This window comes from Myodes glareolus, chromosome 27, assembly GCF_982192425.1.
Source record: "Myodes glareolus chromosome 27, mMyoGla1.1, whole genome shotgun sequence".
NCBI classification, from domain to species: Eukaryota; Metazoa; Chordata; class Mammalia; order Rodentia; family Cricetidae; genus Myodes; species Myodes glareolus.
Window position 1 is genome coordinate 35,302,398 of NC_142052.1, and position 12,423 is coordinate 35,314,820.

Sequence of the window (12,423 nt, forward strand, 5' to 3'; positions counted from 1 at the left end):
AACAGGACTCAGCCAGTCTCTTGACTGGAATGTTTGTCCAGTTCCTTTGGTGAAATGTAAACTTTACAGACCAAAGGAACTGATGCTACACAGTGGAAGAATTACTTTTCAGCTATGATTTTCATGAGATGTGGCGTGATTTTTGACACTTGCTTCACATCTGTGGGAGAACAAAGGCTTTTAAGATAGTGTACAGTGATGGAAGGCTAATTAAAGAAATCGCGACACCTTTATAAAATATAATACAATGAAACCATTTAAATCATGGCCTTCAAATGGTAAGCTGTTCACCATGTGTGGCTATGTCAATCAAAGGGTTATGAAATAATGCCTGTGCTACAGTTTGTTTTTGAGACAAGATTTCTCTGTGCAGCCCTGGCTGTCCTGGAACGCACTCTGTAGATGAGGCTGGTCTTGAGCTCAGAGATCTTGCCTTCGCCTCCCAAGTGCTGGGATTAATGGTGTGTGCCACCGCTGCCCAGCTGACATATTTTTGAGGCACAGAAGATTAGACTGGTGTACCCAGAAGGTTAATGTTTTCTCTGCAGGGTGGTATGATGTATTATTTTAATTTTAGCCTCCAAAAAATCCCCACATTATCTGTAGTGATCAAGCTTTATGTTTATAATCAGGGAAACTTAAGGGAAAGATAGATATAAAATTAAGCAGTTTAAGAGAGTTGGGGAAACACCGTTACAGGATTGTTTCCCAGAAAAATTCCCCAAGAGTTCACATTTCCTACCTCATTTCCTTTACTTCCAGCACTGGACTTCATTTCCTTCGGTTGCTGTGTGAAAGAAAATGGCAGCGTTTAGAAGGAGGATCGTTATCAGCTGGGTATCAAGCTGGCCACACCCACTAACTACAGTCAGCACCGTCCCAGCCGTAGTCCTGCTTCCTGAGCAACAACTCTTGCTCTCTCGCTCCCTGAAACCTTACGTTTCTACCTAGACCCAACAGACGCTAGTACAGAAAACTGAACCTTATCATACATTTGTCTGTGCAGATGTCTTTTGCTAACCAGTTTTGTGTTTTGGAAAGCAGACCCTTCAGGCTGGGGTGGTAGCATCCCATATTCTGGATGCTGGCTAAGTGTTAATAAACCAGACAAACAGCGGGTGGCAAGAAAGGCAATAGGGCCTTTGGAAATCTAACAACTATCACACACACACACACACACACACAGAGAGAGAGAGAGAGAGAGAGAGACAGAGACAGAGAGAGAGAGAGAGAGAGAGAGAGAGAGAGAGAGAGAGGAGACAGGAAGAGAACTCTAGGTCAAGAGGAAGTGGTTAACAGGAGAAGCAGCAGAATGGGGTGGGGGAGCCAGAGCTTTCTAGACAATGCCAAGGCAGATGGTACGAGGGTGTGTTGGGACAACCCAAGAGCAGCCCAAGTTGTCCTGAAATGAAAGTGCTTTCTGCCACACCTTATTGGGTGTCACTTCCTGAGGGACTTTAAAAAAAAATGAAACCAGAGCAGCTCTGCCTTGAACACAGATCTCTGCAGTTGTCACGGTCAGCCTTGGCCAGCCACCGTGAATGGCGGCAGCTCTGAGCTGCAGTTCTTCAGAACTTCGGGGTTCCTGCTCCAAGTCCTTTCTGCTGTCTGAACTTTTCAATGCTGGCAGCTTGCGTACCATATTGAGAAGAAAGTAAGAAATTAGCTAAGAAACTTCTTACTGTTGACAGGGGATACATGAAGTAAGGAACTATGTAAAATAAGAAAACGATTACGGAAGAAACTATGGTCTTCCAGTTCTTCCAGTAAGAAACGCTCACGGAAGGAGCCCAGTAAAATACTCTGAATTACGTAACCTGTTGGCAAAGCTTTGGGCGGTGTGTGTGTGGCTGGGTGGCGGGCCATGCCTGCGCCATCTTATTTGCTACTTACCAAATGTCTAAATTCTACGGAGAGACTCCCATTGGAGGATTCCTCGATGGACATGGCTTTGACTTGGGTCCCACAAAGCACAAATCTTCTATTGCTAGAGGGAAAATGCCTTTAAAAAAGGTTTTGGGCCAACAAATACTTAAGATAATTTTTTTTTAAAAAAAATCTGCCAAGTAAATATCTTACCTCAGAGTTGAGACATTCCTGTAAAAGAAAGAAGAGTCTTTCAAGTGAACTGGTTATTTGACCCGGGAAGGTATTTCTAGACTACTACCTCTTTAAGTCCCACGACAAGGAGCGTCATCTAAGTCTTCATAGTTAAAAAACGCTTGAACTTGAAATCGAGTATTTGCAGTGGTAAGGAAAGTTAGAGAAATAGATATACAAGTTCAAAATGATTATGTAAGAATTTAAAAAAAATCTGTCATTGCCATATTTGAAATGGAATTAGAAATCTTACTTGTCAATGGATGCCTTCACCTTCACTTGGTAGTTGAGCTCTGGTAATTTTATTAGTAGTCTGCGAAGAAATGGGAAAAAAGAATCAAAGACAGAAATTTAGAAGTGGTAAACATTTTTCTTTCTTCTTTCTCTTCCTTCCTTCCTTCCTTCCTTTTCTCTTTCTTTCTTTCTTTCTTTCTCTTCCTCTTTCTTTCTCTTTTTTCTTTCTTTCTTTCTTTCTTTCCCTATCTCTCTCTTTCTTCCTTCCTTCCTTCTCTTTCTTTTTTTTTTTTGTTTTTTCGAGACAGGGTTTCTCTGTGTAGCCCTAACTGTCCTGGAACTAGCTCTTGTAGACCAGGTTGACTCTGAGCTCACAGAGATTCGCTTGCCTCATCTTCCGAAGTGCTGGGATTAAAGATGTGCACCACCACCACCCAGCGTAAAAGCTTTTTCTACATTTAAATAACTAAGCATATTTCTAGCATAGACACATGAACAAAACATTATCTCCACCTATAGGTTGATGTGCTTTAAAATGTAAAATCTTCTTGAGTTCGTTCTGTGACTCTACGGACACCAGTCAACGTCATTACTGACAAACACCAATGTTTGCACATTTTCTCAGTTGACAGGCGCTAGCTAGATACATTGGTCTGTTCAGAAAAACAGCTGTATATTTAGGCTGAAATCTGAACCATATATATTTAAGAAAGATTCTTTGCAAGTCTATTAACACAATTCCATCTTCTCCCCGTATCATGAAAGCAAATGTCTTGTAAACCTAGCAAAACCAAATAATTTTGAAAATTTTGATGACGAAAACATTGAGGAAGACAAAACTTCTAAAATGAAACACAGTTAAATTATACTTGTAATTTCAAACATAGTCATATATTTTCATAGCGGCAAACATACTTGTAACTAAAACAGATCTAACTTCAAACAAAGGCACAATTCAAGCTCAGTAAGAATTCCTGGCGTTCCCTTCTTTTGATGTTGGCTCTTCTTTTGCTCCTCCACCCCAAATCCCCAAAGTATCCATGATGTGCTTCTGTATGTGCGTTCCTTGCCCCTGCAGATACATTCACTCATTCACTTGCTCATTCATTCATGTATGCAAGCATTCATCCCAAACCTACATTCATTCAATATATACCTAACTCCTCAAATATTAAATAGAGACTCAGATATCTGAAAACTCACGTAGCAAAACTTGACTAAAGTAGGAAGGTAGGCATGGCCATGTGTGAAAGAAAAGAATCCAGCCAAGTGACGGGATTTATAGAATATGAAGGTAATGCATTAGAAGGAGAGACACAAAACCAGAGCTCATCAAGAGCACAAGCAAAGACGTGTGCACAGCAAAGCAAAGGGTCCTTAAATGGGTTGCGCAAGATTGGCTCCAGGGCGGAGTATGTTAAGTGCAAAGTCAGTAGTAGATGGCGAAGGGTGTGTGTGCTCTCGTGAACATGGACATAGATTTTTCCTTTCCATCTTCCTCCTTATCTGTTCCAGAAAAGGTTTGATCCACTGTAAAGTGCATATGGCTGACCCCAGAGCAGTGGTTTTTAGACTGTGGGTCATGACCCCTTTGGGATCACCTATCAGATATTTACAGTAGGATTCATAACAGCAGCAAAGTCTCAGTTATGAAGTGGCAACAAAAGTAAGTTTATGATTGGGGGTCACCCCAGCACGAGGAACTGGATTAAAGGGTTGCAGCATTAGGAAGGTTGAGAACCACTGCCCTAGAGTCTCCCGTGTGTCACCCTCTCTTTGGAACAGGAGAGCACAAAGCTGTGGCAGAGAGACACTTTAGAGGGAAGATTTGGACGGTCTAGCAAGAGAGTCCGTCCAAAGTTCAGGGGAGAAGATGAGGACCCAGCGGTCTGAGGAGGTAAACAGGATACCAACTCCAGGATGGAAGGCTATGCTCAGGAATCATTTCAAACAAAGGCTAAGTACTGCCTGCTCGGGGCTTTTCCTCTCAGCATGTCTTTCGGACAGCCCCTATTATCTCCTAATTTTCTCTTCCCGCATTTCCAACTTCCTTGTTATCTACATGGATGTAAAAGTAGTCTGTCCACCACGTCTCCACCCTGATTCCCTCCTCACCGTCTCCCGGCTTTCCTGGGGGTAGGGAGACGAGGAAGGAACAACTCTTAAGAATGATATTTTCAAAAGAAATCTGGCAAAATACACAGAAAAAAAATTGACTAGGAGGGTTAATTGGGGGTTAACCCTCCTAGCCAAAGTTTGAAAGGCAAACTGAAAAGTGCCTTCCTTTTAAAAACTGGGTTCCAGCGCCCCTATGTGATCAACAGTCCTGCCATATAGAACACTCAGCTGTTCTCCCCCATGGGATCAACAGAGGCATCTTAATTGACACAGCATTCCTTTTGATTAGGAATTCTGCAGCTCCAGGCCTGGAGTTGAAGGCTCAACAAATGTCTTTGAAAGCAAGACCGAAACACCTTGTCTTACGTTTACTTGGGAAAACTTAGGTTTTGGTTGCTTATAAATATGTATCAAATATACAACGAAAGTTCCGCGAAAATCATCTAAGCCTATGTGTTCCCTAAATTAGGTGCTCGGCAAGGATACACTGAGGACCGTGGTGCTCAAAGTTTTGTGGGAAACACATTTACTGGGTCATCACAGGGAAGCGTGCGGCACCTGTTTCATGGACATCGCGTCTCCCACCGTTTGTCCCCTATCTGCTTTGCCATTCTGTTTCTCTAGGCTCCACTCTGTGGCCGAACAGAGTCAGCCACGATCTCTGTGTGTCCAGTCTGCTACAGTTCTCCCCTTCTGTCTGTCTTTCCCGTCTTTCCTCGCATTAACCTTTTTCAGCAATTAATCCCAGAGTGCCTGATATGATGAACGCATACGTTCATGCTAAGATCCCTCATGTCTCCATTAATAACCCACGTTGTCATGTTCTTGACAAGCAAACTCTCGTCAGAACTCCCCTCCGGGGATTTGCCAGAGTCCAGCTTGGGCTCTCAGCAGGGGCTGGACGAGGAAGGGCTGAACGGAAGGTGCCTTCGTTAGCAGTGGTTGTCACGCCGGAGATATAAAAGAACGGGCTGTGCTCCACCTACCTCAGTTTGGTGGTGAACTGGATGAGGGTTTTAAGGACCATCGGCCTCTGAGGGTGTGTCGGCATGCACGGCTGCCGCTCAACCACAAACGAGCTAGGTGGGAAGGAAAGACCGTTTGAAAAGATTGAAAATGTAAACCACAGAGAAACTGGATGCGATTCTTTTCCCACAAAGCCCGAACTTCTTACACCTGGAAGAGGCTGACGCCCCCATCCCACTCCGGTCTCCCCAGCAGCTTCTCAAGTCGTTGGTGTGAAAACGACAGGGAAAAGGTCTGAAGGTCATCCCTAATGAACAACCGCAAATCTTAATTACCCCTTATGGACTCAATAAACACCTATGTTTATCCCACATGACAAAAGCGAGACTTCGTTTCATGCCGTTTTGGACTGAGTGTTGCGAGTTCAGGAAAAATTAGGATATTTTTCACCAGTGAACTTCCACAAAATGCTCCCCACCCTCGTTTCGTGGATGCACTCGCAGGAAGAAACCCTTCGTCTTGTCTCAAATGTGAAAACTGAGTGGGAGGTGGGTGATGCCCTCGATTACTGTGTGGGAAACTGAGTCTGCTGCCGGGAGACACGCTGCCGATTAAGGAGCCAAGTGCGGAAATGCGGTTGTGGGGCTCTCTGGGCTGCATCCCGGGGTCCCTACCACTCTTCCCCACTCTGCCCCATGCCCAGCGAGTGTTACGGTCACAGCGAGCCAGCGAGCGATTCACTTACTTCTTGAAAAGGTTGTAGATCAGGAAGGTGGCTCTCTCCAGCAGGTGTGCTCTCTGGGCGGGGATGGGGTCGCCTTCGTAAGTCATCTTGGACGATTGCTCCTCGAGTTTCTCCAGTTGTCTTCTGAGTTGGAAGAGACTTTCTGCCAACAGGGTAAAGCTATTGAACAGCAAATGAGAGGCGTTTGTCCCCACTCAGTGACCGAGCTGGTTCAGCAACTAAATAATCAATGATTAAGTGATTGGATCCAAGAAATCTCTTAATTCCGATCATGATTTCATTGTCTTTCCCTCAACCTTCTCTTCTCGAAAATGTATCGTGTTAGATATCTTCTTATTTGGGCTTTTAATTTACAGACATCCTTTATGAAATCGTGTCAACATCTGGAGCCAAATCCCTCTTAATTGGCCTTCGGACCCTGTTAAGTGTGCCTGTGAAGAATTTGGAGACAGACCATTTTAAAGTGTAAGGCAGAAGACGTGGAGACTGTGGTGTGGAAATCCACCTCCCTCCCCCGCTGCACACATTTGTCCCTGAGTTTTAGTGGGCAGCGGTGACTGAACCATTCCGGCAGAAGTTGCACCGTGTTCGGGAATGCTTGCTTCTGAGATCCAAGTGGAGCTGATCCTTCCTTAGAGATGGAGGTGAGGATTAGGTCAGCTAGAGAAGGCTGAGAAAAACCAGGACAGACTAGGAAGAAGAGGGGGCCCCAGCTTGAGAAGTGGAGTAGTCCCAACTGTCCTTATAGAACTCCGTCTCTCAAGCGTTAGACAGAAGGGACCAGGCGAGGAGCTGTGGCCCCTGCTGGGTTTCACTGTGGGCACCATGGCTGGGGTCTTCATTGCTTTGTTGCTTGTCTTGTTCTTACAGCAAATTTCTCTGGGTTTAGAGAGTTGAGAAAAATCAGTATATTTTGAAACGAGTGCACGCACGTCTTTACTTCTCTTGAGAGGTAAGCCTGAACAAGCAGGAGCATGACAGACTTCCATTTTCTGGAATTATCCCTCAGAAAGCAATTTTGAAATTTTAACGGAACAATTCGGTTTCTCTGTGTGTTTTTCTATTGCTCTCTCAGACAGTCTTATTTTCTGTTGGTGAGTCGGAAAACTTGTATCAACATTTTATCTTGTAAAAAGGTAGTATCTACATTTAATAGCGGGTCTGTGTTTTAAGTGGAGACGCCTTGTTGTTGACTGTTGAAGATTATGTCACTTGAAATGGTGTTATACTTTTATAGAGGGCCTTGTTCTGCATTTGCGGCTCCCTGAGATGGAGGTGTGTGTCGCTCTGCCTAGCTGAACTTTCTTTTTAACTGGTCAGCAAACCTTGTGTATATTTGTGGTTTTACACATGGTGTTCTGCGATATTTGTATACCGAAGGATGGCCAAATCGAAACTAAAACATGTGTATTGTCTCTCACAACCTCCTTCTTGTAAGAACAGAAAATTGACTTAGTAATTTTCAAGTTTATAAGCTATTTCCAACTACGGTCATGATGCGTGTTCGATTTCCCAATTCTTTCCCAACTGAAAGTCTGCAACCCTGACCAACATCCTTAACAAAGTGAATGTGTTTGAAAGCATAAAACTAAATGTTTAACTCATATCATAAGACACACATTTTAAAAAGTTGGGTTTTTTTAAAAGATTTTTGAAGCTATTTTTTCTTACATCTGTGCAGACAATGCATTGTTGGCTTCAAACCACTCATTTGAGTCTTTTAAGCTATCAATGTCTGAATACTGAGGAATTCTTATGCATGGGAGATGCTTCCTTTGCCTCTGTGCTTGGTCTAACCCGTGCACTTGTTCGCTGAACACCCCAAGCCTGCACTTCCTGTGGTTTTCACTAGAACTGAAGTCAATGGCTTTACCAGTTCTGAAGCTGGTCCAGCCCACTGTGGAGCGGGCCGCCGATGCAAGCGATCTGCTGCCGCCTCTTCCAGTCCTGCAGCTCCTCTATCAACAGGTTGTTCATCAGCAGGTCCGACTCGTTCACGATCTGTGTCATCTTACTGAGGGCTTCCTAAAACCAGAGGCGGGGAAAGAGATGCACAGAACGACGCCCAGGTTACGCTTCTGCTGACAAACCATACTGACCTGAGAGATGAAGGCTTGATGAGAATTAGCCAAACACTGGATCGAGACCAGCTCCTACTTGGTCCAGCATTGCCTTTTCAAATGTTAAAGTCTTTACAACTGGGTCGTGTCACAAGAATTGTGGCCACAGTAGACATTCCCAAGTTTCAATTTCCGTGTGTCCAACGGAAACTTCTGTGCCAATACTGAATCTTGTTGTCCTACACAGGAGTTTGAATAGTTGCTTGTTTTACTTGTTTATGTGTGTACAGGTGGTGTGTCCGCATGTACGTCCAGACGGTGCGTGTGTGCAGTGCCTACCGAAGCCAGAAGAGGTATCGGATCCTCTAGAGGCGGAGTTTCAGTTGGTGATGAGCCACAGTGTGGCTTCTGGGAATGGAATCTGCTCCCTCTAGAGAGCAGTCAGTGCTCTGAACCCGGGAGCCATTGCTCCAGTGCCTGTTTCTATGTTTGTTCTTTAAAAAATGAATGTGACTATCCATCTATTTGCAAATACGCTGATTAAAACGCATGTCTTTCCATGTTACTTTTTCTTCAGACTTTACTTGTACTCGTGGAGACATCTCGAAGTAACTTTCTAGGCATAGGGATCAAGAGACGGAGTTTCTCTTAAGTTTTCAACAACACCGCGAGCTCGAGCAAAGCATTTGCCTTGCTATAACTTAGTTTTCTCGTATATGTAACTGGGTGGATGAGCTCAGTTATTTTCAGAGTTCCTTCTCCAATTCTGTTTTTCAAACAAAATAAGATGGTACATGTAGAATGTAAGCAGATTTTCCATAAAAGCCTTACATTTGGATTCATTCCTTGCACACGTGCAATATATAAATATTCCTAGTTATATTTATAATCAATTTAAGGTGAAATAAACTTATATGGAGTCATGTAAGTTCATTCACCAAAAAGTAATTGCTTAGAAATGAACTACTGATTTAACAGTTATTGGCTAAATACCAACGGCATAGCCTTTTAAAGACAGGAAGAAAATTGAAATAAGAATATTTAATCTCTTGAAAATGTTTCATTGAGTCAAAAAATATTTATGCTTGGTTGCCAACAAACGACACTTAAGTTTGGAAGATTTCATAAATAGGAAAATATTTAACAATCTCATCCTCAGACTAAAATATAGAACATAGTATTTTTTTCCAATAAAGTTTTAAGTCATCGAGCAATTTTTAATTATAAATGTGTAGTGTAACCCACTTCAGCATGCTGCACAGTAAACAACAAAACATGGTACACCTTCTGCCTTAAGTTAATGATACCTCCGGCAGCGTTTCACAGGCCAGGGGTGTGGGTGCAGGATGGCTACCCAAGCAGACTCAGTCAGGGAGGACAGTTTCTGGAAACACCACCTTGTTTTCATTCAGTGTAAATGGAACTGATAAAATCTGAGGCCTTGGTTATTTTCAGTAGGATGAGACTTAGGAAAAGAAAGGCAGGCAAAATGGCCGATTAAAACTCTCCACCAACCAACCTTTCTCTTGAAGTCCAGGCTGTTAAGCATTTCTTGCAGTGTCAACACTTCCTGGTTCATTAGAATGCTGTTCTTCTCCCCGTGATCTGCAAAGGAAAGGAAACCAGGTTCAGAATGCTCAACTCTGGGCAAGCCTTTTATCCCCCAAAGCCAAACCCATCTCAGCCCAGTTCCACACCAGCCCTGGGCAGGACCAGGGACTGCCGTAGACAACATGGAAGGCCATCTGGGAACGTTCTCATCCTGCCAGGAAGGATTCCAGCCAAGCGTGCACAGGGACCTTTTATCTACATGTCAGAAGGAGGATGCTCTTCACCTGGTACTTGGTTTTTGGTGGTGGACAAAGGAAGGTCTAGTAAGGGCTTGTTTTACTGGTTCTGCCTGAACTAAGGAAAAAATGCTGGTTAGATATAAGAAAAGGGGGATTCCTTGTGCTCATGATTAAATCATGAGACTCCTTCTATGGCCTCTACCCAACTCTCCCCAGTCCCTTCATTCTCTGCCTGGGAGAGTTAGTTAGTCTTAATGAACTTACAAGAACTAGTAAAACTAAAATATCTACTTTTCCATTTTACAAAATGGACTAGCTTCACAGAAGAACCGGTCAGGGAAAAGTACAGAAAATGATCCAAAATGAAAAATCATTTAGCCCCTTGAATGGGAAGATAGGCCATAAACCAATACCATACTTCTTAGTTTGAATATTGGTACACAGTAAGTGTGGAGGGCTGGGGATGCTTATCTTTAAAAAAAAAAAAAAGCCGACAAAACCACTGTTCCAAATTTCTCTTCAAATATCGCTAATCTTCAGGATGTTATTTCTGGTTTTAACAGCTCACAAATTCTCCATTTCTTCGATGCTACTCACAGTAAAATGTTGTGTGTATATTGCTTTATCTACTGAAACTACATTAGCCAATACCTTCCAGTTTTTTCCTCTCTAATTTGTTTCTCTTGTTGTCTTTCATTTCACTCGTATCCATGAGGGGAAAATGCTTGTTGATGTAAGTCATTCAAAATGGTCATTTTTAACCATGTTTTGGTGTCTGTCTGTTGATGCGGGCTGTCACACAACCCAGGGTGGCCTTCTACTCCTGTGTAGCTGAGAAGTGACCTTAAATTCTTCTTGCCTCCACCTCCCACGTGCTGGGCTACAGGTGTAAACCACCACATCGGAATTTGTTTTTAAACTCTTTACAATATACATGAAAACTGAAAAGTGTTGAGGTAACATAGATAATAAATGTTACACTCAAAATAGTTTTATTGTTTAGGGTACCGTGTTATATTGTAAGTCTTAAACTTCACAGCTTATGTGGAAAATGGAATATGTCTGTCTTCAGTGAAACTTGATGAACTATTCAGTGTTTCCCGACATTTCCAGGATCATGGATCCCTTTAATAAGTGATTAAGCCTAAGTTGTGTTATTTCTTCTAAAGAGAAAATTCGAACATGTAAATAATCATGAACATTTTTAATATTTAAAGGCAGTCTTGACATCCTAAAGATGACTGAATACAATCTGAACCTTCTTCAGAAAATTAGGCATTTGGTAATGGTCACCTATACTGCCTTCTAGGTTTGTGTTAATAATGTTTGAATAGTTAAAGGGGATTCCATAAAATAGATGTTTATATTGGTTTCTTTTAAAAACTATTTGGAAATAAAATTGTAAAAACATTACAGGGTTTCCATCTTCCTTTGTTATGGTTTGGATGAGAATAATCCCATAACTCATATGTTTGTGATGTGGGATTCCCCTCTGCACAATGTGAGTTTGTTTTATTACCATTGGTTAATAATGAAGCTGCTTTGGCCTTATGGCAGGGCAGAACAGAGCAATGTAGGAAATCCAAGCAAAGATAGAGAAGAAAGAAGGTGGGGTTATGGAGACACCATGTATCTGCCCCAGAAGCAAGAGGTAACAAACCGCAAGCCTTGTGATAAAATATAAGATAATAGAAATGGGTTAATTTAAGATGTAAGAGCTAGTTAATAAGAAGCCTGAGCAAATAGGCCAAATAGTGTTGTAATTAATATAGCTTTTGTGTGATAATTTGGGTGTGGGTGGCCGGGAACTAAAGTGTAAACTCTGTTTACAGTTTGAATGCTTGATTCCCAGCCAGAAGAACTGTTTGGGAAGGACTGCAGAAGTTGTGGCCTCGTTGGAGGAGGTGTGTCACTGGGGGTAGGCTTTGAGGTTTCGAAACCTCACGCCAGGCCCAGAGTCTCTCTCTCTTTCTCTGACTGTGGATCAGGATGTAGCCCTCAGCTACTGTTCCCTCGGTTGCCTGCACACCACCATGCTCCCCTCCATGATAATGGGTTAACCCTCCGAAACTATGATCAAGCTCCAATTAAATACTTACTTCTAAAGGCTGCTCTTTTCGGCAACAGAAAAGTATATGAGACACATGTCTAATGTCCTCTGTTGTCTGACACAAGCAAAGTATGAGGAGCAAAATCAACAACTCTAAGCCGGCATAGACCTGTCAACTAATCCCGACAGAACCAACTAGAATCTCAGCAGCTATCCCAACGATTGCATCGCAGATTACAAATTTGCTATTGCTTATATAGCTCAGGTCTTAAAAATATTTTCATTTTCTCCATCCATCTAACTATAACTAGTTGTTTTACAACGCTAATCATCTAACTATAAACAAGCTTAATGTGTGAG

At 42.6% G+C, this 12,423-nt stretch overlaps 1 protein-coding gene across 4 annotated transcripts in view; it reads right to left on the reverse strand.

Moving 5' to 3' along the window:
* Stat4 (signal transducer and activator of transcription 4) overlaps positions 1 to 12,423 on the reverse strand; it is a 113,664-nt gene that overhangs the window by 18,903 nt on the left and 82,338 nt on the right. For 3 of the 4 annotated variants that reach the window (XM_087902450.1, XM_087902451.1, XM_087902449.1), the window contains 8 exons: positions 9,743 to 9,828; positions 8,037 to 8,188; positions 6,164 to 6,322; positions 5,439 to 5,531; positions 2,354 to 2,413; positions 2,080 to 2,097; positions 1,894 to 2,002; positions 743 to 787 (listed from right to left, as the gene is read on the reverse strand). In XM_087902450.1, the coding sequence (XP_087758576.1) occupies positions 743 to 787; positions 1,894 to 2,002; positions 2,080 to 2,097; positions 2,354 to 2,413; positions 5,439 to 5,531; positions 6,164 to 6,322; positions 8,037 to 8,188; positions 9,743 to 9,828 (722 nt within the window). The remainder of the gene's footprint in view (positions 1 to 742; positions 788 to 1,893; positions 2,003 to 2,079; positions 2,098 to 2,353; positions 2,414 to 5,438; positions 5,532 to 6,163; positions 6,323 to 8,036; positions 8,189 to 9,742; positions 9,829 to 12,423) is intronic. The other variant, XM_087902452.1, reaches the window with a different exon arrangement.